General features: G+C 53.2%; 1 protein-coding gene across 1 annotated transcript; it reads right to left on the reverse strand.

Annotated features, from left to right (window-relative positions):
• Positions 1-7,146: 7,146 nt before the first annotated feature.
• Positions 7,147-25,561, reverse strand: BPIFB2 (BPI fold containing family B member 2). Its single transcript, XM_086335179.1, has 15 exons — positions 25,397-25,561; positions 22,052-22,145; positions 19,768-19,872; positions 18,327-18,473; positions 16,837-16,897; positions 15,101-15,161; positions 12,166-12,257; positions 11,711-11,896; positions 11,402-11,455; positions 10,675-10,849; positions 10,126-10,189; positions 9,918-9,963; positions 9,563-9,626; positions 9,122-9,198; positions 7,147-7,188 (listed from the first exon to the last, which is right to left on the reverse strand). Exons 1-15 carry the CDS (start codon positions 25,506-25,508, stop codon positions 7,147-7,149), a joined length of 1,380 nt encoding a protein of 459 aa, XP_086191305.1. The 5' UTR covers positions 25,509-25,561.
• Positions 25,562-25,937: the final 376 nt, after the last annotated feature.

Genomic DNA, 25,937 nt, shown 5'->3' on the forward strand with positions numbered 1-25,937 from the left:
TAGTGCCAGATCACTGAAGTTCATCCTGTGGGTGACTATGGAGTTCAGCACCTGGCAGCAGAGCTTGAAGGGGCTGGGTAAAGGTCTTCTCTAGCCCTGCCCTACCCCCAAGGTGGGGAGACTGAGCCTCAAGACTGAGTGCCACCCCAGTCCCCCGATTCCCAGACCAGAACTGATGTCAGGTGTCAAGGCCACTCAGAGCAGGGATTTTTGCCCTCTTAGAATAATAAGTGGCTTGAGGAACACCCTCTCCAGTATTCTTGCCTGGAGAATTCCACAACAGAGGAGCCTGGTGGGCTACAGTCCATGGGGTCACACAGAGTTAGACACGACTGAGCAACTATCACTCACTGAGGAACACAGTGTGTTTCTGGGGCAAAGGGTCAATGCCAGGGTTTTGTTTCTGGCTGTGTTGTGCTTTTGCCTAAGCCGTCCCTCCCTCAAACAACACCTGCCTCCTCCTTGCTTATCCCTCAAGTCCTAATTTCAGCCCCTGCCTCCTCCACCAGGAAGCCTCCCCCAACCTCCAGCTCCCTCCAGTCTTGAAGACCGTAGTTGGAACCTGAGCATGTATGTATCTGATCCATCCCCCCAAGATGAGTGTTTCCTGCTGCCCAGCCCCATCTTCTACTCACACTATTTCCTCCGTCTGGAGTCCTTCCTCACTTTCTACTTGCCAAATGCTCCCAGGTGCCCCCTACCATAACTGTCCCCCCACCCCCTGCTGCCTCAGCTCAGCTCTGAGCTCCTGCAAAGCAGAGCCTCCCTTGTCTCCCACTGGCCTCAGATGGAACCCAAACAGGCACCCCAGATCTGCTGTCTCCTTGATCTTGCCCAGGTCCTACAGCATCTGAGGTTTGTGAATGTCTGGTGGCTTCCTGTCAGGTTCAGAGCACTGGGTGGGAGTCAGGACACAGATCCAAGCCCTGGTCCTGCCACCCGGTTACTGTGTGACCTCAGGCAAGTCTCTTGCCCTCCCTGAGCCTCAGTGTTTTCATCTGTAAAATGACAGGGCTGAAAAAAACACTGTCTGGGGAGAGGCCCACAGGTAGAGCCTATCCTTACCTTGCCTGGGGATGTCCTGCTGATGACTGGCCCCTGGCTCCCCACCCTGGGATGAGGAAGCCCTTATATTTGGGAGCCTGATTAGCTGCTTGGATAATTAAGGGTTTAATAAGGCCCAGATAATTATCTAGAGGCCCAGAGAACAGGAGCCCCAGTGCTCACGTGACGATTCAGCCTGTTCCAACATAAATAGCACAGAGGACATGGATGGCTGCCCCAGGGCGGGCACTGGGGAGGGGATGCGGTCGCCAGAGAGGCCATCGGGGCTCACACTGCCCCTCCCCGAGACTCAGTGCCTCCCACAAGGCTGGACACACTGTTGGCACTCATTCCATTCATGTTTACCTAGGACCCACTGTGTGCCAGGCCTGTGCGGGGGCGAGAGATGCCACACCAAGCAAAGGAGCTGCGTTTCCTATCCTAAGGGGGCTCCTGGAGCCCAGGGGGACAGGCCATCTGCAAGTGGACAGCACAGAGCCAGGTCAGTCCTGGGGAGCTGAGGGTGGTGGAAGCCAGTGAACTGGAGGGTGGGACAGGGAGAAAAGAGGGGGTTATTCCACAACAGAAGAGCCCTGAAGCAGAGGGTGTTGGAGCTGATACCTGAGGGGCAAGCAGAGCCAGTGCTGCAAGGCAGGGGAAGGTGTTTCAGGCAAGGAATCAGTGGGTGCAAAGACCTGGGACATGTGGGCTAGACCATCATGACTGGGCCCCCTGACACTCACAGGGGGCAAAGAGCTATGGCCCAGTGGTGTGTCTTCAAGGGAGACCCTCTTGGAGGAGATGCCAGGAGGTGGTAAATGCTGGCATGAAGGCTTTCTCCAAATCTGGAAGGCAATGAAGGCAAGTTGACCCCAGGGCCACAAGACTAGCTGGCCACAGAGCTGGCGTTAGACCTGGGGCCTCAGGGTGCCCAGCCTCTGCTCTGCTCCTGGCGAGACCCTTGAGGGGCATGGCTGGGGGCACCTTGAAGGTGATAAAGAGTCCCAGGGGGCTGCTGGAGAAATGGGGTTTTCGTCCTCCAACCTAAAGGGAGCTCACAGGTGTGGAAGATCGAGGAAGCTTCTGTGCCCATTGTGCACAGAGGGCTGCTGAGGCCAGAGAGGGGTGAAGGCCTGCCTGAAGTCCACGGGCCAAACCAGATTGGAGTGAGGGAGAGAAGGACCCAGGTCAGCATAGCCAGTCTCCATCCTGATGTGGGCCCTGCGCTGGAGGAGCCAAACTACAGATAGCATCACTTTATCCCTGCAGATCCACCCTCTACAGACAGAGGCACCAGCAGGCTCCGCCTCCTCCTTGCATGTAAATCCACTTGGGTGTGCCTCTGATCACCCAGCCCTCCCTGCCTCCCCCAGGGTGGTCCTGGGTATTAGGGGGAAGGTGGAGGCAGGAAAGACATGGGATGGTTGGGGTGGGGGAGGCTGAAGAAACCCCTTTGCATGGGTTTGGGGATCTGGGCCTCAGTCCCAGCCTCTGCGCTCACAAGTTGTGTGTCCTTGGGTAGCACCCTCAGCCTCCCTAGGCCACAGTTTTATCCTCTTTATAATGTGGGGGCACAAATAACGAAAGCATTGCTCAGAGGGAAAAGGACAGTCATGCCATCCCCTCTTTCTCTAAGTTCAAAGTGGCCAGAGAGGAGGCAATATCCCTAAAAATAAATTCCTTTAGGGACACACTGAATCTTTCCTGGGGCCCTGGGTCATCACATGGCTTCAGTGTCCCCGGGGAAGCCTGGTTCAGCCAACCTGTAGCTAGAGCCTCTGGAAGCACCTCCGACTCAGCTCTCATGATGGTGATAGTAATAGTAACAAGAGGGCCCCTTTATTGTGCACCTGACCTGTGCCAGACAGAGTGCTGATGTTCGATATGCACTAGTCCACTTAAGGCAATGGCACCCTACTCCAGTACTCTTGCCTGGAAAATCCCATGCGTGGAGGAGCCCGGTAGGCTGCAGTCCATGGGGTCTCGAAGAGTCGGACATGACTGAGCAACTTCACTTTCACTTTCCACTTTCATGCATTGGAGAAGGAAATGGCAACCCACTCCAGCATTCTTGCCTGGAGAATCCCAGGGATCGGGGAGCCTGGTGGGCTGCTGTCTATGGGGTCACACAGAGTCGGACATGACTGAAGCAACTTAACAGCAGCAGCAGTCCACTTAATCCTGAGGACTACCCTATGAGGTGGGCACTCTGACAATTTTTGCCATTTTACAGACAGAAACAGAGGCTCAGAGAGATCAAGCCACCTGCCCAAGTTACAGCAAGTGATGGCAGAGCCAGGAGCTCCAGAGCCCAGGCCAGACATGCTAAGGCATACCCAAGGGAGCACTGCCTACCTGCTGACCTCCTTTCCCTGCCCCATGCCCCTGCATCGCCCTGCCTGGTCCCTACCAAAGCTCCAAATCCTGCCATCCTTCCAGGACCAGCTGCGGCTTCTTCCTCCAGGGAAGAAGCCCCTTCCTCTCCCACCTCCCCCCCACCCACACCCCTCAGATACTGGAGACCAGGCCAATCCTGAAGATCAGCAAGGGTGACTCCCAGTTCAGACACCCAGCCTACAGGGCCTGGACTCCACGCGGCTTCCCAAGCTCAGGGCTGGGTAAGCCTGGGCCAGAGCTCCGGCATAAACACAGAACAAGCATCTCACTCACCACATGCTTATTACGCACTTGCTGTATGCAGGGCTCTGGAAAGGTCAGAGAGGGGTGGTGGGGAGAGAAGCCGCAGACACTAGCCACGGTCGTCAGAAACTGAAGGGCATCAGAGTCACCAGGGCAGAGGGGTTTGCTCATGGCCAAGGAGACCGCCTGTGAGCTGATGGGCAGGGTAAACCAGGGCAGGTTAAGGTGGCCCAGGCAGAGCATAGAGCCCGAGGCCTAGAGCGAAAGTGTGCAAGGTGCAGGGTCGAGGTGAAAGGTGGGCCTCGAGAAGGTTCGTGAAGGAGCCAGACCTGAGAACGCACCCTTCAGTACAGGTCTGTATACAGGACTCAATTCTGAATTCTTTTCAGCACGTCTCCTTTAGCATGAAGCTAACCAGAGGGCACATGGCGGGGAGGCATGAGAGAGGAAGGGGCTTCCTGTGATTTCCGGTGGGGTTGAGGTGAGCCGTGGGGGAGACCATCCAGCAAAGCTCGTCTCAGCCACCCGCCCAGACTCGACCCCTCTGGCTCAGCCTGGGGGCAGCTTTTCTGCAGCCCTTTCCAAATAAGCCAAGGCCCTCCCCAAACCCGCACCCTCCCGCTGTCCACTCACTCTGAGGGCCACTGGCCTATGACAGTGCCCACAGCCCTCAGGCAGCTGCTCTGTGTGTGGCTGCCACGTCTGCAACTCACAACCACTACCTCTCCTCGCACACCCTCCCCTTCCCCGTGCGGCTTGCCCCAGGGGCCTCTGGAGGTCTTTGTGACCACGCCACAGCTTGTGGGATCTTAGTTCCCCGACGAGGGATTGAACCCAGGTCCTTGGTAGTGAGAGCATGGAGTCCTAACCACAGAACCGCCAGGGAATTCCTCGAGGTCTTCGTTGCCATTGTTTGCCCAGCAACCCCAGGCCAGCTCCGACCTGGTAGCGAACCCCCCTGCTACCCAGTACACTGAACAGCACCCTCCCCATCGAGGTCTGAGCCCTTCCAAGTCTTTCCTTCCGGGCACTCTCCCTCAGCCCCAGCGGACTGCATAGTTTCCTTCAGCTTGCAGTTACTCTTCTACCATAGTTAATAGCCCTTCAGAGTGAGAGTCCCCTGTTTTAGATATTATGCGGTTTCTACCTTCTGATTGGACCCAGGTTGCCGTGCTCATCTGTGTCCCCCAGTAGCCAGGGCCCAGTGGGCTCCTTACTGAAAGGCTGAATGGGGTCCCTCAGGGACTAGGCCGGTTCTCTTCAGACAGACCACGGCTTCCTTCTGGGCAGAGAGCTTGACTCAGCTGTTTCATCCCCCTCGTCTTAAAAGAATGTATATTATTGAACCAGGAGCATCATGGGTACAAATAAGATCTAGACCACATCACTGGATAAACGGGTAGATGTGTGGATGACAGGATGGATGGATGGATGGACAGATGGGTGGGTGGAAGGAAGGAAGAACAGGAGGAAGAAAGGAATAATAGCTGGACCTCTGGACTGATGGCTTAATGAATAGATCTCACATATTGATCTTTTTCTAGGTGTTAAATTTATGGGCTGAGTCTGTGTCTCAAAATTTTTGTCTCTCCCATATTCCATACCACCTAGCCTTGGGCTGAGCCTGTGTAAAGACCTGCTAAAGTAGGATTCGTGAATTAATTCACCAGACAACCAGATGAAATAAAAGCCATGCTGTTGAGAGAGTCAGTTCCTAGGCAGGTTGATAAGGAGTCTAGGGGTCCCCAAGGAGAGAGGGGTCTGGAATTCTCAAGGAGGAAGAAAGGACAAACTTTTTTTTTCTCCACATTCCTTAGGGTTATATAACAATAATGTATCCTGCCTAAGGACAGTCTTTGGATTCAACCTTCTATTATCTTAAAATGTAAATTATGGGAGTAGGTCTGATGAGGTCTTTACAACCTCCAGACATTCTTTGGAGTATATAACTTCACTGCTAACACTAGCAAGGGGGTACTCTTTCTGCCCCCTTCTGATGCCTATGTCAGAAGCTTTCTCTATCTCCTTTATACTTTAATAAAACTTCATTACATAAAAGCTCTGAGCGATCAAGCCTCGTCTCTGGCCCCGGATTGAATTCCTCTCCTCCGGGGGCCAAGAATCCCGGTGTATTCGCATGATTCAACAACAACCTTTCACTGTCCTGGGCGAAATCATGAGGTGGAATTTTATAGCTTGGCCCTTTCCAGCTTTCAGGACCACCCCCACCTCCTCCCACTAACACTCCGGGCTTGTTCCAGGCCCCTCGGCCTGTCACTCAGGGCCTTTAGGGTTGAACTTATAACCATTACAGGGGGAAGGTTAGTGTACCGCTGTCCCAAGGGCTTTGCTTACTGATGCTGGAAATCTGGACACCCTTACTCCCCAGAGAAACATAAACATAACCTGAATCCAGTGTATCTGGGAAGGAAGGAATATGATCTCTGGCTAAAAGATTAGCTTATCAGAAAGAGAAAAATCACATGGCTTCATCCTGCCAGCGTTTGCACCCCTCAGCCTCCCCTAAGTCATCTTGTCACCTGTGACCCACTGGGGTTGAAGAGGTTTCACAGCAAAAAGGAATAAGACATGGTCAGTGTCTGACACAGGCCCAGGAAGCAGATCCTGCCTCCCTTGAACAAAGACTCGCCTGTGAGCCGCATAAACCGAGATGGAGAAGCTGTTGGAGAAGACAGTGAGTGTCTGTCACCTGAGGCTCATGACCTAAAGTCCAACCCCAGGTGGGAATGCTGGTGATGGAAGAGAGGACTGGGCATCTAGGTCTGAATCCTAGGAAGGTGGCAGTCCTGGGCATCTGCCATCCCCCAGCTCGGAGACTCGGGGCACACTCCCATCCTCGCTGGGCCTAATCTCTGCCTCTGTGAGATGGGACTGCATGCTCTGCCCACAGAACTCTCAGGGCTCATGAGGTTCTAGGAGAAGGATGGGATGTGATTCTGAGAGAAGAAATGCTGCCAGGTGAGGGCACACGCCTGAAGTGCCATTGTGGCATTCGCAACTTCAGCTCGTCCACGTTGCTCCCCTGGGCTAGGAGGTGATGCTGTCAACAGATATGGTCAGCAGGGACATGGCCACATCCTCTCTCTTTCCCAGGCCAGCTTTGGGGGCTCCAGGGACAGACAGGACCAGGCCCTGCATGTAGGGAACTGGCCTGCAGTATGCAAAGAGTTTGCCAAGCCTGGCTGGAAGTTGCAGCTCAAGAGAAGGTGTTTAATGCAAGATCTATACAGCCTGGAGGAGCTATCTGCTCCCCATAAGGACGGGATGAAGGAAGGAAGGGGGTATGGAGGGAAGGGGGCAGCATGGGATGTAGCAGCCCAGCTGGGCCAACCAACTTGGTGGTGATGACTAAGTGTGGTGATGAAAGTGTGGCTTTGACTCAGTTTCCCAAGAGGCTTGAGGCCAAAGTGTCCCCAGAGCAGCTCTCCCAGTGGTCCCACATCAGCGCTGGTACAAGAGTCCACTGGACACCACGACATAGCCCTGAAAGACAGACACAGCCATGGGCCAGGTGAGAAGCCGCTCGGGGGAGGTAGGGCCCCAGTTGCCCAGCAGCCTGGCTCTAGCTCAGGCTCTGCCGCTCTTGCTGCGTGTCCCGAGCGCAGCCACTGCCTCTCCAGCCTCGGTTTCCTGCTGACTCTCGTGGACGGTAAAGCATCCACTTTGCAAGGCTGCTACTGATAGATGGATGCAGCCAGATCACACAGGCAGAGCACTCAGTGTGGAGCTGAGCTTGATTCAGGCTTCATACGTGGTCAGGACCACCTCTGTTTTATGACCTGGAGTTCAGACCACTGAGTATCTTCTCCAAGTCCAAGCCTCTCTAGCAAAATCAGGCATATCCCCCCCCGACCAAATGTCCCCTACTGTCTACACTGCACTGCAGAAACTTCCTGGGGGCCTACTGATCTTTTCCTTCCTTCCTTCCTTCCTTCGCCCTCCCTCCCTTCTTTTTTCTTCCTTCCTCTTCCTCTTTCTCTTTCTTTCTTCAATCTTCATTGAGCCTCTACTACGACCCAAGCCCTGTGCCGGGTGTTGGGAACCCAGCAGAAAAATAACCAGAACCAGTCCTTGTCTTTGTGTAACTTGTACATGGTCCAATAGGGTAGCCATTAACACCTGACTAATTACAGTTACCCCCTCTTATCCACGGTTTCATTTACCCAAGTATAACTATGGTCCAAAAATATCAAATGGAAAATTCTAGAAATAAATAATTCATAGGCTTTAAATTCCATGCCATTCTGAGTCACATAATGAAATCCCATGCCATCCTACTCATCCCATCCTGGATGTGAGTCATCCCTTGGCCCAGTGGATCTACGCTGTGTGTGATTCCCACCCATTAGTACTATCTATCCGCAGTTTCAGGCATCCACTGGGCATCTTGGAATGTGTCTCCCTCTAGATAGGTGAGACTACTGTACACTTACAAAGTAAAATTAAGTAAGATTTAGAATTCACCTTCTCAGTTACACTGGTCATATGTTGAGGGCCCAAAAGTCACCTGTGCCCAGTGGCTGACAGTGGCCACTGCCTTGGATGGTGCAGACCTCTATCCTTGTAGGAAGTTCTATTGGGCAGTGCTGGTCTAGGGACCTTTGACTTCAGTCCCAAGTGGCTGGATTTGGGAATGCCAAGGTGAGTCAGCCACTGACCTTGCCTGATAAAGGAAGTCTTGGGGGAAATTCCCACTAAAAGCCCTGCTCCCCTGTGTGCTGATGGTTAATTCTTGGGGAGCAAGTTATTACCTGCCAATTGCCTTGGGACCATAGTTCTCAAGCAAGGAGGCCATCCTCCCTGAAAGCCCTTAGCCAGTCCCTCTTAGGGAGTGTAAATGACACAGATGTTGGGCTTGAAGGACCTTGGTTACATTTTCTGCCCCATGCACGTCTTATTTAATGAATTAGGAAGAATGTTGCCCTTTTGTAGCTCAGGTGAAGCAGAAAGAAATGGTAGGATGTCACCCTGGGCCCACAATGTCTGATCCCAACATTGGATCATTTTAGAAGGGTCAGGATCCCCTCGTACCATCTGGCCTGTGGAGGTTTGTGTACAACCCTGGAAAGACTCCCTCTCTCATCCTTCCCCAGACTCCAGAGGGGTTGTGCCTATCCCAGGGCACAGAGTCACGGCACAGTTGGTCTGAATCCACTGAGTGTGACCTGGTGTGATATTTAATGAGGGTGAGTGAAACCTTTGCTCCAATGTCTCCTTACATTTAGAATTTTCCATCTCATTGCAGCTGATTCATGGCATGGTCTGGGCCGGGGGGCATTCCTAGGCCTGGCTGACCCTGGACCCCACTGTGTGCTCTAGTAGGAAGAGAGGGAGAGGAGTGACCCCCAACCTCCCCAAGCCCAGCCTCCCTCCAAAGATGAAGGAGGCCCCTCTGGTCACACTGAAAGGCTCTCACCTCCTGGATAAAAATCTCAGGGTTGACGTACTGGAGATTGACCACGTGGGGGAGGGCAATCCCCATGCCCAAGAGAGCTGCAGGAGAGAAAAGAGGAATCAAGGTCAGCCAGTAATGAAGTGCCACCTGAAGACAGCCCTGCGCTGAGGTCTTCACATGCATCATGACACTGAGGTCCACAGATACTCAGGAGGTGGGAACTGCTGTTACTATACCCACTTTATAGAAGGGAAAACTGAGGTTAGGGGAGGAAACAGAACTTAACTAAGATCACACAGCTGCTAAACAGCCAAGCTAAGATGTACACACAGGCAGCAGGACTCTCAAAGCCACCCTCTTAGCCTCTGAGCCTGGGATGTAGGAAGGGGCCGAGATAGAGCCTGGAGCAGCATGCGGGTGGAAGGGGCCAGAGGGGCACATGGGGCAGAGGGCAGAGCTCACCATTGAGGTGGTCCAGCAAGGGCTTCTCAAACACTTCGCCCATGAGTGTCTGGACATGGTTGGTCTGCAGCCATGAAGCCAGGGAGATGGGGACCATGGGCCCGTCCCGGCAAGGGGCCAGGAGAGACACGTGAACACAGAGACAGATCAACCAACAGAGGTTTAGCAGGAGGGATGAGGGCAAGTCACCCTAGTCCGGGCTTCAGGCAGAGCCCAGCTGCTCCCAGGATCGTGTCAGCATCAGGCCCCCAGGAACTGCTGGCCTGAGAAACATGGGCACACACTCCCCTTCCCCGGGCTCAGGGCCTGCCCCACCCAGCGAGGGGGTCTCTGGAGACCCCAGCCCCATACTCACATCAATGAAGCCCAGATTGGAGGAGGCAACGGTGAGCTGGACATTCCTGAAAGGGAAGCCAGAGGGGAGGGGTGGGAATGGGGCCTCTCACCTGTTTAACACACCAGCTGCGTCCCAAGCTCCCCTGACTGACACTCTGACAGGCCATTGCAGGCCCATTGCTCAGAGGAGCATACTGAGGCTGCTGGGTCCAAGAGGCCTCACTTACCCCAGCACAGATGTGGTCCCCCGAAGCCTCACCTTGGACACAGAAAGCTGGAGGCTCAGGTTCACTGCCTGGGCACATGGGGAGAGCAGGGTCAAAGGGCACAGAACCATGTGGGAGCTCTCAGCTGGCCACCGGATATCCCAGTCTCCCACCCACACCCATCCATTCAGGTGTTTGTGGAACACAGGCCGCTGGGGAGGTGAACAACAACCAAAGAAATCAGATAAGATCCTTTCAGAGAGTGCTGGGTGTCACAAAGGCAGAGTGGCATGTGGAGGGATGGGGGATCTAGCAGCCTGCCTGGAGGAAGACTGCAGCATTCAAGCTGAGATCTGAACGGTGAGGAGAAGCTAGACTTGCCAAGAGTAAGGGGAAGTGTGTCCTAGGCACAGGGTACAGCATGTGCAAAGGTCCTGAGGCAGGAAAGTCTTGGCACATTGACGGAACAGCAAGGACACCAGTGTGGATAAAAAGCGAAGCGTGTGGGAGGAAGTGAGGCCTCCGTGAGAGTCGCCCATCTCCTGGCCAGCGCCATCCAGCCCACCTCACTCACCACATTGAGGGAGAAGAGGTACTGGAAAGCTGAGTTGGAGGCCGGGGCCAGGACTTCCACAAAGGGCTGCAGCTGCAGCGTGGCGTTGTTGGTGCGGAACGTGACTGTGGGCGTGGCACCCAGCCTCACCTTGAGCAGCAGGGGCATGGGCTCGGGGAATTGACGGGCCACCTGGGGAGCAGAGGGGCGAGAGGGAGGAGGGCACATGGGGGCAAAGACTGGGTGGGCTCTTCACTCATCATTCCTTAGATCCTGATCAAGCTACCGCTGTGCTGTAAGTGCCCAGACCATAGAAGTGGGTCCACCCCTGACTCCCGCCCTCGGGGACACCCAGCTGATGGGTGGCCACATGAAGACAGTCACAACCTGTGATCTGTGCCAGGAGGGTAGCTCAAGGACATGGGAGCACAAGGAGGCTCCCGGACCAGACAAGGGGTCTAGTCCTCCCATGGGAGGTAGCCCCGAGCTTGGACTTGGATGGATCGGGGGAAGGAAGCAGAGGAGACAGTGTAGGCACTTCTTGCCTGCTGCACGGAGAGGAGGAAATGGTGTGATGCCTGGGCCGAAGGAGGGGCCACCCCAAGACAGAGGATGTGCAGATGGAAAGGCAGATGCTGAACCCCACTAGGAGCAGATATGAGCCAGCCGAGACGCTAGAGCCCAGAGAACCTCCCACCGCGATCCCAGGTCTCAGCCCCTGGAATGACCAGAAACATCACCCACCTCGGGGATGAACTGGCCCAGCACAGAGGTGTTCAGCGGGTTGTTACTCGAATTCTGAAATCAACTCCCAACACACGACAGGTTTTAGAACAGTCACTCCCCAAGCCAGACCACCTCTTGTCTCTCGATCCCAACTCCTCTGTCTAATCCCCACCCTACCCCTCTGTCTAACCCTTACAATAGCCACCCTGTGGCCCCAAAGCTTCAACTGCCCCACCCACTCAGGATTTGGCCTCAGCAGGGTCTCCCCAAGCTGGGCAACAGGGCACTCCTGCCCCACGTGCCCAGGGCGGAAGGACCAGCTCTCACCAGCTGCGCTGTGACGTCCAGGTTGAGTGCACCAGCCTTCTGCAGCAGCATGATGACAGAGTCAAACAGGTCCTGGGAGAGGCCCACGGTTGCCATGGCACCCTTGGTGCCCATGTGCTGTGGCAGCACGAAGGGAGTAGTATCCACAGGCAGGACGATGGGTCTGCCCAGCAGGAAGAGAACAGCCTGTCGAGTTGAGGGTGAGGAAGAGAACAGAAGCGGAGCCTCAGTAGGCAGGCGGCTCCATGGCAGATCCTGGGCTGTGAGGTGCACCCACCCCCAAGATGCCACGCATGCTGTCAGCCTCACCCTTTGCCTACATGCCATGCTCCCTCCTGGAATGCCATCCCAGCTCCTCTCCCCTCAACTCTCCTGCTGCTTTAGGAATCTTGCAGAACACCAAGGACTCCAGAGGTAACAAGGCCCCAGCTCTGAGTGGAGTAGGAGGCACTTACATTGATATCCAAGGAAATGTAGTCGTTGGTGATGGTAGGGGTGTCAATCATGGAGTAGCGGACCTGGGATTCTGGACCCACAGGGCTGAGGCCTGAAGGAAACCAGGGTGCAGAATAAAAGATGGCATACTCAGCATTATCCACCAATGCCTCATTTAGCTGGGCTTCCCAGGTGGCACTATTGGTAAAGAACCTACCTGCAAACGCAGGAGACGTAAGAGATATAGGTTTGATCCCTAGGTTGGGAAGATGCCCTGGAGAAGGGAATGGCTACCCACTTTAGTATTCTATTTTTTAATATTTATTTATGTTTAATTGAATGATGATTGCTTTACAATATTGGTTTGATTTCTATCATACATCAACATGAATTAACCATAGGTATACATATGCTCCCTCCCTCTTGAATCTCCCTCCCAAGTCCCACCCATTCCCACTCCTCTAGGTTAGAGCCCCAGTTTGCGTTCTCTGAGTCATACAGCAAATTCTCATTGGCTATCTGTTTACATATGTTAGTATATATCCATCAACAGATGAATGGATTAAGAAGTTGTGGTGCATATATACAATGGAATACTGCTGCTGCTAAGTCGCTTCAGTCGTGTTCGACTCTGTGCGACCCCATAGACGGCAGCCCACCAGGCTCCCCCGTCCCTGGGATTCTCCAGGCAAGAACACTGGAGTGGGTTGCCATTTCCTTCTCCAATGCAGGAAAGTGAAAAGTGAAAGTGAAGTAGCTCAGTTGTGTCCAACTCTTGGCGACCCCATGGACTGTAGCCCACCAGGCTTCTCCATCCATGGGATTTTCCAGGCAAGAGTACTGGAGTGGGGTGCCACTGCCTTCTCCGACAATGGAACACTACTCAGCCATAAAAAGGAATGCATTTGAGTCAGTTCTAATGAGGTGGATGAACCTAGAGCCTATTATTCAGAATGAAGTAAGTCAGAAAGAAAAGTGAATATCGTATATTAACACATGTGTGTGGGATCTAGAAGGATGTTACTGATGAACCTGTTTGCAGAGCAGCAGTGGAGGCACAAACATAGAGAACAGACTTATGGACAAGGTGGAGGCAAAGAGGGAGAGGATGAGATGAATGGAGAGAGCAGCTCTCCAGTATTCTCGCCTGAAGAATCCCATGGACAGAGGAACCTAGCAGGCTCCTCTGCCATGGGGTCCATGGGGTCACGAAGAGTCAGACATGACTGAAGTGACTGAGCACACACATGCCCGCACACCTCATTTAGCCAGACCCAGACCAAGAAAAGAGGCATGAAAAGGCCCATGAGTAAGCAAATTTAAGTTGCAAAATGCACACCCAAGAGTCAGCTGCTCACAACCTGCTGATTCTAAGACACCATTCTAACAGTTTGGGTTTCTACTTTCCCAATCGGCAGAAGACTAAAGACCCTAAATCAGAAAGGAGAAGGGTCATTCCAGGCACAAACATCCCCTGACCAAGGCAAGATGGAAGCAAAGACCAGGGCGAGAGCTGATCTTTGGTATGAACCCGGGTCCAAGGCATCTTGATGAAGACAGTCCCTCTGAAGGGAGAAGGGAGAGACTAAGGCTTATTGAGTTTATTGCATACCAGGCACCTAACCTGTGCTGTCTTGTATGATAGCAACACATTGGAAAAGTAGAAATTTTGATTCTTATTTTTGGATGGAATGATTAAGCCCAGAGAGATGGAGTGACTTCCCTAAGGTCACACAGCAAGTGAGCCAGAATTCATACTCATATCCTTTGATTCCAAGTCCATTTTCCTTGGCCTCTCAGTACCTCCTGTTAAGGTAATATTGGGGTTGGGGTCATGAGGAGAGTGGAGGAGTTCAAGAAATGTTCCCCAGACTTCTAGCTGGGCTGTGAAGTGTGGACAGGACAATAGGTGGATGTGTGAGGAGGAGAAACTCCAGGTGAGCTGATTCACACAGGGTGCTGGTACCATGCTGAGACTTTAAACTCAGAGCTTCTGATTTTCCATCTACAAACTGGAGATAACGACGCAGCCTCGTAAAATTTGCCCAAGAAAACCAAAGAGCTACCCTGATATAAAAACATTCACTGAAGAAGTCACTACAGATAAACGTGGACCCTGCCCAACATCCTTCCTGGCTTAACGCCAGTACGTCGCCCTGCACACCTGTCCCAGGCTCTGTAAGGAGTTAGATACAACCCCCAACTCAAAGGCAGAACCAACCAATGGCCTAGGGCAGCTGCCATTGACAGACAGCTCTGGATTTCGAAAAGTCAGTGATGGCAACACAGGAGAAACTCCAGAGTCCCAGGCAAAGAAAGTCCTCAGGTACAAGAAGGTGCACTTCAAACAGAAGCAGCTTTAAAAACGGGTTTGTGAAAAAAGAGAGGATGCCCTGGATTTACTCGGGGCTCACTGCGCACAGATTTCCTCCCGAGTCACAAGAGGGTGCATTCTATGATCAGTCTGGGAATGGGTGAGTAATTACCAATGGTTCTTCAATACTGATAAATACCACTAAAAAGATGAAGCTGACCTACTTCTGTCGCTTTTAGTTACATATTGTAAATTGAAGACCTGTCAGGGGCTTGTTTCTGGAGAATGAAATGGCAACTCACATCAGTATTCTTGCCTGGAAAATTCCATGGACAGAGGAGCCTGGTGGGCTACAGTCCATGGGTCGTAAAGAGTCGGACACCATGGAAGTGACTTAGGGCACGCGCATGTGTGCACGTGCACACACACACACACACATACACACACACACATACACAAAATATTCAAAGACTTGGTTCTACAATTTGGAGACTTCCAAATTCCACCAATAATTGTCCAGACATCCTATGATTGATCTCCCAGAAGTCACCTCTGATGCAAAGGAGGGGTCTTTGAAGGGTCATGGGGATCTCAGAGGATTTCAGAGGCCCCAGCCCCCTCCCCAGGCTCCCAGGTCTTACCAATTAAAGTGCCCAGGTGGACATTGAGGCCTTGCACCAGGTTGGAGATTCTCAGGCACAGCTGCAGAAAGACAGAGGCGGCTCTCAAGGTTGGAGAGGGTGAGGCTGGGAGGGTCTAGAGGCCCTGGCTGGAAGACTCTCCCAACCTGGACACCAAGGCCTGGGAGCCCTTCCTTCCACCACCAGCCAGTGGGCCTCTTCCAGCACCTCCTCTGGGCCCTGGGGACTCAGAGGGGACGCTGGGCCTGTGGGCACTGAGGAAAGAGCAGGGCTGTGGGGTCCAGCGGGAGTGGCCACAACCAGGCCCAGGAAACGGAGGCAGGCAGCCTGCTGCATACCAGCCCAGAGGCCCAGCTGATGGGACGATGCTCCCTGCAGAGGACGCGGGCTGCGGTCAGCAAGCCGGGCCAGGGAGGCTGGAGTCCTCCCAGCCCAGTGGGCCACCAGAAGTGGATTAAGCTGAGGCCACTGTGACAGAAGGTGGGGCAGAGAAGAGACTGCAAGGCCGGGGGTGGTCATAGCTGATCCAGGGAGGACTTGGTGAGGCGAGGCCAAGAGGCAGTTCAGTTCAGTTCAGTCGCTCAGTTGTGTCCGACTCTTTGCAACCCTATGGACTGCAACACGCCAGCCTTCCCTGTCCATCACCAACTCCTGGAGCTTGCTCAAACTCATGTCCATCAAGTCAGTGATGCCATCCAACCATTTCATCCTCTGTCATCCCCTTCTCCTCCTGCTTTCAATCTTTCCCAGCATCAGGGTCTTTTCCAATGAGTCAGTTCTTCACACCAGGTGGCTAAAGTATTGAAGCTTCAGCTTCAGCATCAGTCCTTCCAAAGAATATTCAGGACTGATTTCCTTCAGGATTGACTGGTTTGATCTCCTTGTAGTCCAAGGGACTCTCAAGAGTCTTCTCCAACACCACAGTTGAAAAGCATCAATTTTTCAGTGCTCAGCCTTTTATATGGCCCAGCCCTCACATCCACGCTTGACTACTGGAGCAGAGAGGAATATACTGGCTTCTGCCTTCCGGCCTCAGTGTTCTCATCTGTAGCGTGGGGGTCCTGAGGCCTGCCTCTTGAGGGTGTGAAATGGCACACAGTGGGTTGACTTGGTCTCCATTACTGCCACTACTGGAGGTAGGGTGGGTGGGAAGGGGCAGGGAGGGAGAGTAGGGCCCTGGCCCCTGGGACACTGTTGCTCACCAAGTTGGCCACCCGCAATGACAGGAGCTAACATAGCAGCCTTCACAGCAATGCTCACTCTCCCCAAACTGCTGTAAACTGCACAGGTGGTAATGCACTCAGCCCCACAGCCTGCCCACCAGGGGCTGGATAGGGACAGTGGTTCTCTCTCCTTACAGATGTGGAAGGAGTGGCAGACGGGGGCCAGGCGACTTGTCCAAGGTCCCAGCTGGGAAGGAGGGGATCAGGATCACATCCACCCCTGGTGCCCAGGCCCTCATCCACTCCCATTGTGTTCTCTTTTCAGAAGCTACGTGGCCCTGAAAGCACTCCACTCCACATGGCACTGGGGTGGTCTGAGTGGAGGAGCCTCCCTCCCCTGCAGCCCCACAACCGCCAGGTCATTGCACTAGACCGTCAGCCCCGCCTCCTCCCCACCCTTCTGGGGAAAGTGGAGGAGCCACAGGAGGAGCACTAACAATCCCTGCCTGCGACCCCCCTCTTCACTCGCTGCTGCCCCCCCCCCCATCCTGCAGGCTCTGGCAGGTCCTTTACCTTGCTCTTCAGCACAGCTGTGATGTGACTCTGCAGCGGGGCCAGCATCGCGGGTGCTGTGCTGAGGAGGAGACCAGAAAGGGCCCCTGAGCCCAGGTCAGCACCATAGGGGCCTGTCTCTCCCCAAAGCCAAGGGTGCCAGAGAAAAGTCTGTGCCCACGCCACACCCTGCCACATGCCAGGCATGGAACCAGCATGACTGACCCCACAGTGGAAGACACCGAGCCACCAAGAAGGGGCCATTGGTCCCAAGATTTGGAAGTGGCCAAGAATGAGGCCAAGTGGAGTGGGGAGACGGAGGGTGTTGTGAAGGCTGGACTTGACTACATCCAGCTGGCTTCAGGGCCACTGAGCCCAGTGAGGCGGGGCTGTGGCTGGCGGGACCCAGGTCTGCTCCCTGCATGGGCCCCATTTCTCTGTGGCAAACCTACTACAATCCCTTCCTCACTGAGCCGGGGGGCTGAGTCAATGTTTCAGAATGGGGATCCATGAGAAGTCACCGTTCCTTGGTTCCCTAACACGCTGACATGAGGCATGGCCCAGCTTTGCTGAATGGCCTCTTGGGGAGGCAGGAGAAAGGCACCAATGTTCTCAGCGGCATCAAACTCTGGGCTTCTGTTTTCCCATCAATAAACCATGAGCAGCCCCTGCCCACAAGGACTGTGAGGGACCGTGGGGGATCATGAGTTACACAGGCTAAGCAGGGGGCCCAAGTGGGAATAGATTTATACCCAAGCCTTGTCTGAGGAAAACGTCCAGTCTTTGGGTAAATGTTGCTCCCTTTTAAGATGCTAAAATATTCAACCACCTCGAAGTGAGCCCCCATAGCAGAGGAACTCGTAGCAGTGGGGTCAATCAGGCTGCCGAGTTTGAACCCATGTGCTAGCTGGGTGACCTCAGGCAAGTCACTTAACCACTCTGTGCCTCCACTTGCTCTCTTGCAAAATGAGGGAAATGCCTCCACCGACCTGGTAGGACTGTGAGATGACTCACAGAAAGGGCCCAGAACGTGTCCAGCACACACTGGTGCTCGGGAGGTGGAGTGGCCGTTAGCCTTAGATGCCAAAACAGGAGCAGCCACCTGACTCACGGGGAGAGCTTGGCGGGTCCCAGCCCCTCCCTGGGCCTCAGACTCCTCATCTCCTCAGGGCGGGGCAGCCCTCTGGGGGTCCCGACTGTGGCTGCCAGCCCAGAGTCCCTCTCCAAATAGGACGTTAATGGCCAGTGTGCATAGTCACATGGTGCGGAGCAGAGGTAGAGCCACGGGCTCTGGCCACACACTCGCTGTGTGACCTTGGGCATGTCCCTTCCCTTATCTGAACTTAAGTGTCTTCAGCCATTAAATAGGTATGATGCTGGTGGCAACGGGGCAGGGCAGGTGCAGGGCCGGCCCTCGGATCCATCATCGGGATTGGATGAAGTAGGAAGTTCAAGAAACAGCACCACAGCCTCCGTGTCCGGGTTCCAGCAGCCCAGCCTCCAGTACCCACCTGTTGCGGCCATCAAACACGATGGCTTTGTCGAAGATGGAAAAGCAGCTGGAGATGCTGACCACGGGGGTCCCGATGGAGCCCTGCTCCACGGAGGTGTCAGCCAGCAGTGCTATGGGGAGCAGCAGGTGCAGGGGCTCCGGGTCACTGTGGGGACACCAGTCCTGAGTCCAGGTGGCACTGCCTAGCAAGCCTACAGTGACAGATGCAAGACCCCCTCCCCCACTCAGGGGTCTGCACCTGCCAGCCCAGAGTCCCTCTCCAAATAGGACGTTAATGGCCAGTGTGCGTTGTCACATGGTGCGGAGCAGTGGTGGAACCACGGGCTCTGGCCACACACTCACTGTGTGACCTTGGGCATGTCCTTTCCCTTCTCTGAACTTCAGTGCCTTCAGCCATAAAATAGGTATGATGCTGACCCCTTAACACAGGTGGGGACCCTACTCAGCATGAGATGGTCCCCCCCGGGTCAGGCTGGGCACACCACCAAACTCCACTCAGGGTCACAGACATAGCATCAGATGGCCATGAGCTCTGGCTCCCTGTACCCTCTTATGTGAGACCCTGGGCCAGTCATTCCCATACTGAGCCTTAGATTCTTCTTCTGTAAAAATGGACATCAGATTGGTGGTTCCTATCTCACAAGGCTGCTATGCTGAATTTTCTAGAAAACAATCATGTGAAAACATCCTACTTGAAGGCTGGCCCACTAGCACTCATAAACCGGTAGTATCAGGAGAGAGGAGTTAAAATAAGAACACTCAGCCCCCAGTTTGAAAATTAAATGCATATATAGTGACTGATGCACAGAAACAAGTCTAGTATTTTATTGAGCACCAGGTGCCTTGCACACGAAAGGGATAATATAATTTTAATCATAAAAGTGAATCCATCCACTCAAACCTCCATTGCTTGCTAAGTCGCTTCTGTCGTGTCTGACTCTTTGCGACCCTATGGACTGTAACCCACCAGGCTCCTCTGTCCATGGGATTCTCCAGGCAGGGATACTGGAGTGGGTTGCCATTTCCTTCTCCAGGGGATCTTCCCAACCCAGGGATCGAACCTGTGTCTCTTATATCTCCTGCACTGGCAGGCAGGTTCTTTACTGCTAGTGCCACCTGGGAAGCCCTCAAACCTCCATAGACATGCTTGTTTTCTTATGCTTGGGTTTTTTATAAAGGACGAAACAGGGTCAGAGAAGTGAAATGACTCTCTCCATTTGCATAACTGTTGAGCAGGGTCTGGATTCTCAGAAATTCTCTCACTGTCTCACTCCCCGCCCCCCATGGAGGATGGGAGAGAAGGCATTGGAGAGAGAGAGTGCTGAACAGAGTTAGAAGGTCTGCGTTGGGATCTTGGAATTTGCTAAATCCCCTTCCTCCATTTTACCTTCAGAGAGTCCTTGAAAATCCTTCCACTCCCAACAAGGAGACTGACTCACCGGAAGATCTTGAAAGTAAAATTGGTGGCTGCCAACAAGCGTATTCCGAAATCGGCAACAAATGTCAGCTGGAGGTGGGACACATCGACATTCCGAATCTGAATCCTGCAGGGTAGGAGTCAAAGTGACAGGGCAGTCCCCGTTAAACCATGGCATCAGCTCTGGGTGTGTGCGGAGCCTATCCACACTGTTGGTATTTATAAAGGACCTCTGACAACTAAAACTATGGGATGAGGAAGAGGTAGTGAGTTCACCATCATAGGGGGCATGCAAGCAAGGTTAACCAACCTGCCAGTAGGGAAAAGATGCAAAGGGCACCCCAGCATTAGGCATGAATTAAGTGAGATGATGATTACTCAGGTCTTGGAGGGATTTTAGTTTCTGATGGAGATCTGGAAAACTGGGAAGGTAGGGAAAGAAAAAACTATGGGATCCACAGAAGGCAGAAATCCCCCTCTAGTCAGCAGCTTTGGCTTGTAGCACTTTAGCAATGGAAAACTCAACTCCTTTCAAAGCTGCTTGTTCCGATTGCTCAGCACTGTCCAGCTAACCTATGATTTCTTTTTTCCTGAATAAAAGTCTTCTTTTTTTCTCTCTCTCTCCAGCACAGTAGCTAGTTGTGGGAGGTGGGGCACTACAAAGTGGTAGAAATGTTAAAGTGAATGTGTTAGTCACTCGGTTGTGTCCGACTCTTTTCGACCCATGGACTGTAGCCCACCAGCCTCCTCTGTCCGTGGAATTCTCCAGGCAAATGTTAAAAGTCACATCAAAGCACTCTCTGTTAGCACTTGGGTGACATCTTTCCATGACTCTCCTTAGGACACAAGCTGACCTAGAGCCTGCTTCTTTTCACTTGACAACCATTCTGGATGTGTTCCCACATCTACAAACAAGGACTCCTGGCGCTGTTTTCCAACAATCGCGTGATTGAGCCTCTGTGTGGCCAGACTGCAAATCATTTAGGGATCCTCGACCTCGGGACACTGATGCTCCTGGGCCCGACATCATCAGCCCAGCCCTACCCCAGGGTCTCAAACTGGGGGCTTCCCCACCGGCTGCATTTTCACCCGCCCAGTGTTTGCAAGTTTTAAACATTTTTAAAAAGAGTTGCCGTCATTCAAAACTTGGTTGATTTTTATATACACAGGTATGGTTCTGGGCTCTCCTGTGACAATGCACAGAGCGATGGAGCCTGCCATGCTTAGCACTATTTAAAGATCGGAGCAGAAGGAAAGTCCACCGGGAGCAACTGAGAGAACCCTTCAGCAGCCCATGGCATGGGACGTTTAGCTTTCACTCCTTCCCAAGTAAATCCTTTACTAAATATTTGAGTTTGTGTGTTGTTTCTAAATCTCTTCACTGGGGAGGATGGGGGGTGGAGAGGGAGGTTCAAGAGGGAGGGGATATATGTATACATACAGCTGATCCACTTTGTTGTTCAGCAGAAATTGACACAACACTGTGACGCCACTATACTCCAATTTTTAAAAATGAATTAAAAATAATAACAAATGTAAAAATAAAATCAGAAGAAAAAAAGCAAAACTAAATAAATCTCTTCATCAATTGTCTCAACACCCCAGATCAGGTTTAATTATCTCTAAGAAGTTGTTATTAAGCTCTTTTTAATGGCTTCAACTTTGTATCAGCATACCACATTTATACACTTTGTACATAGACAGAGAGTGTAGCACCCATTTTCACAACGCAACATACACAGAAGGAAGAAAGTACCTGTTTGTTGTTGATGACGATGATGACGGTGATGAAGAAATAAACTGCTGCTAGCAACAGTCAAAAAAAGTACATGGCTTTTTGTAAGAATATACGTATGTACATACATTATGAGTTCCTATACATGTATAGTATATATACATGATATACATGTGGATTTTCTTGGAAGTCCAGAGTCTTGGCTATAGTGAGTCTGTTTCCCACTGGGTGGGGACAATTAGCCCAGTTCCTAAAAGCATCTGAGTCTGAGGTGCTCCCACCTGCCTCTGCCTTTGAGTCTCTGCTTTATGGAGAGGGGTATATTAGACTCACATGTGTGTCTAGATTCAGTGTTAGGCTTTTGGAAGAAGTATCCAAGGCCCTGTCAGCCCTGGGGACCTAGGAGCCAGAGTCTTAGGCTCTGTACATAGAAATCTACTAATTAAGAGGCATCAGACCCCCTTGGCTGGTCCCAGCTCCTGTAGCCTCTTGTGCCCACTCACCTGGCAGGTGGGAGTATCTAATTTGGTGAGGGAAACACTCATCTAGCTGGTGGGGGGGAAGCACTCACCTGGTGGGCTGGAAGACCCCTCCACTCTCGTCCAGGAAAAGCGGCACTGTGACCTGCAGGGCATTCTGGAGCGGGGCTTTCCCGGCTTCAGCCGCTGAGGGGCCAGAGCAGGGTGAGGTCAGGCCGTCCTCAGGAGCCGCCAAGAGAGACCGCACCGCCCACCATCTGCCCCACACCTTGGGCGAGGAGAACTCAGAGATTGGAAGGGGCGGGCTTGTCCACAGGCGCACAGGGGGCCACCTGGGGGGCACAACCCCACCAGGCCCTACCAGACATGTCTTTCCTCTTTGCCCTTCCAAATCCCACGTATCTACTCTCTCCTCAAAAACAGTAACACCCTTTGCCCTTTTGCAAGGCCTTGATCAGTTTCCACCTCCTTGGGAGCTTCTACAAGGCCTTCTACAGGCAGAAGGAGCAGTTCCCAGCCCTGCGGGGAGAGGGTGGAAGCAGTCTCTCTTGCAGGCTGAGGGCTCAGGAGCCCCTCAAAATCTAGGTGCAAATCCACCTCTGCTACTCACTACCTGTGCGGCTTCCCCGTGCCTCAGTTTCCTTGCAAATCAATCTACAATGCTTAGAATGGTAGCTGTCAGCTTTCTCAGGATCTGGCACCTCCCCGCCCCCTGCACTTTCTCCAGAGCTTGACTTGGGCAACTGTGATGTATGCTGGAGTCACCATGGATCTGTTGCCAGCCTAGGTCACTGCTCCCCATATCCTTTCTTTAGCCCTACCAGGTACCTACTGGGAGCCCATAACACTGAGTATCTAGGGAACCAGCTGCTCAGCTTTTATCTCAGGCACCAGTCAAGAGCTATATTGGCCCAAGACACACACGGAAGTGCACTAGACTCCTGAAGAGGACAGTTTCTTAACTCCATTGGCAGCCAGAAAGTTTTCCTTGGCACCTAGCAAGTTCCAGGGTTTGACATCACACTATGAATTGCTACTTCCAAGTCCCTGAAGGATTGCTGTTGTGGGTCAATCGCTTAGTCGTGTCCGACTCTTTGCGACCCCATGGTCTGCAGCACGCCAGGCTACCCCGTCCTTCACTATCTCCCGGAGCTTGCTCAGATTCATGTCCATTGAGTTGGTGAGGTCATCCAACCATTTCATCTTCTGCTGCCGCCTTCTCTTTTTGCCTTCAATCTTTCCCAGCATCAGGGTCTTTTCTAGAGAGTGCATCCCCAGTGAAACACCCCTGTGACCCTTGCAACAACAGGGAGCCAATGCTCTGCCATCTCCATTAAGATCTCTGGATCTCTGCCCTCATGATGGGGTGGTTCTTCTTGGACCTTCATCTCAGCCTTAGGGGTACTGGTATTCCCTTATATCTATTACTCTTGTGTTCTTTGTTCACTAACTCAAGGGACATGAGTTTGAGCAAGCTCTGGGAGATGGTGAAGGACAGGGAAGTCTGGCATGCTGCAGTCCATGGAGTTGCCAAGAGTCTGACACGACTGAGCGACTGAACAACAACAGCTTGTGTTCTTTAAATTCTTCTTAACTCTTACTAGCCAACTCCCTGTTACTCCAGTTTGCTCTCAATATAGATTAAACTTTCCTTGTTCAAATCACACACTCAAAAAAAACAACAAAAAAAACGATGCCTGTCACATGGGGTCCTTGGAAAGACCCACTCAGTTCACAATAAATATTAGCTCACGTGGCTATTTGTAATTATAATGGCTAGCACTCCTATCATGCTCCCTTTGTCCCAGGCATTGTTCTGAGTGCTTTCGCTTTCCTCAAAATTCTGTGATGTCAGTGCGATATTATACCCAGTTTACCAAGAGGTTGAGGACCCAGGCAAGAAGAAGCTGGATCTGGGTCAAGATACCCAGCCCTCAAGGCCCTGGACTTTCTCCCACACCTGGGCTGCTGGGCTGACAGAGGTGCTAATTCAACAGTCAAACCTGAGTAGAATTAAAAGGAGAGGTTGGGGTGCAGCAAGGATGCATCAGAGGAGGAGCCCAGTCTGAACTTCCCTCTGAATTGGCAGAGGACCTGGGGAGCCCCTGTGTCCCTCGAGGCCTCGGTTTCCACAGACCCTGGAGCATAAAGGTGCTCCGAGGCCCCTCTCCAGCCTGACTGCGGCTGAACTGGACTCACACCCGGGCTTCTGGACTCCGTCCATAGTGCTGCCCTGATGTGGGCTTGAACCCTGGGGCTTGCAAGAGGGGATGGGGAGGATGTCACAGTATTATGAAAAAGCCTCCAGCCTTGCCATGCAGGAGGTGTGTAGCAGTGTGTTCTTGGCTATTTGTTTCCACCGAGAACGAACAGGCAGCTGCAGCTGGGAGGGCTGTCTGGGGACAAAGGAGGCTCACACAGCACGGGGAGGGGAGCGGGCCTGCGGTCATCCTCATGCCACTCTGACACGGATCACTGACCACTTTCACTGTCTGCCCATCTGTCCGGATACAATGTTCCGGAAAGCTTCATGCGCCCCAGGGGGGACCCTGCTGCTTCCCTGAGCTACCTGCCTCCACAACCATTTGTGTTCCAGAATCCTTGAAAGTCCCCTTCACTGTCTGACCTGAGTTCCTCATGTTGTTATCCTAGTGTGGTCTGGCCTTGGGGTAAAGAGCTTCTGATCTTTCACCTGTGACCTCTCACCAACCTTGGTGGCATCCCAAAAGCCTCCCCAGGGGCAGTTGCAGGGCAGTTTTTGTCTCACCCTGGCCTGGATGTCCTTATTTTGGCCCCCTCTCCAGGATCACATGGGACTTGGAAGGAGGGAACAGAGACATGGGGTAGACGCCTTGCCAAGAAGGGCCCAGAGAGCGGCTGCTGCTTCTCCCTGGGAGCCCAGCAGGGAGGGCCCAGCTCCTGGACGTTCCCGAGTGCAATGCTAGGTGTGCATCTCCCCAGCACACGTGTGCACACAGCCCCCCACACACATCCCAGGATGCAGGCCCACAGAGCTACACACCCCAAGGCGTGTGCCGTGGCCTTGCGCACGTGCCAGTGGTTAGGCACCCTCCCGACCCTCAAGTATGCAGGTGGGCACATCATATCTCCATGGATTTTCAAACTCACACCAGACACATATAAGCAAAAGGAGCCATTCAAACTGACCCATCCTCACATCGCTTGGGCACGGCAGCCACGTGCACGCGGGCATGGCATGTACCTCCGCTCATGCAGCCACTGAATAAACATTTGTTGAGCAGCGCTTTCTGGGGCCCAGGGACACAATGGCAGAAGAGAAATCCAGGTCCCCATGGGGTTTGAGTTCATAGATACACAGGTACATTTAGGATTGTACACACACCTACAGGCATGGACGCCCAAGCTCACCCTCTCGCACACACACATGGCCAACAGCCTGACAGCACACCTCTTACCATAGCTCAGCACTTCCTTGTTGAGTCTGAACACGGTGCCTGGCCTGGAGGCACTGACCACGGGCAGCAGCATCAGTGCCAGCAGCAGGCCCAGCCCACACGCCCCAGGCATGGTGGCCCTGGCCCCTTCCCCCCAGGATCTGTGGGCTGGAGTGGGGACAAGCATCAGGGAACTGGTCCAGAATGGCCCCACCCGGGGTGGCTAACCCCATCCCAACCTGGAGGTCGCAAACCGTGAGCGGCGATCCCAGCCCTGCCCGTGACCCCTCACCCCAACACATTAGGTTTTGCATCTCTGCTCTGAGAAGAATCCCCATCCCAGCCTGCTTCTTCAGCAACCATGGTGGCATCTGGTCTGGACATGGTCCCAAGCCCCAGAGAAGACATGGCCTTGCCTAGGACCATGCAGCAAATTGGGAGCAGGTGCAGGACCCAAGTTGTGCCAGAGGAGGATGGGGGGATGCCCAGATGGGGAGACTGAGGGCAGCGTCCCGTCCCCAGGAGGGAGCCTAGGCCCAGTGCCCCAAGGCCAGCGCTGTGT

The sequence above is a fragment of the Bos grunniens genome, chromosome 13 (genome assembly GCF_055505025.1).
Source record: "Bos grunniens cultivar Pamir isolate PY7600 chromosome 13, Bosgru_T2T1.0, whole genome shotgun sequence".
Classification (NCBI taxonomy): domain Eukaryota; kingdom Metazoa; phylum Chordata; class Mammalia; order Artiodactyla; family Bovidae; genus Bos; species Bos grunniens.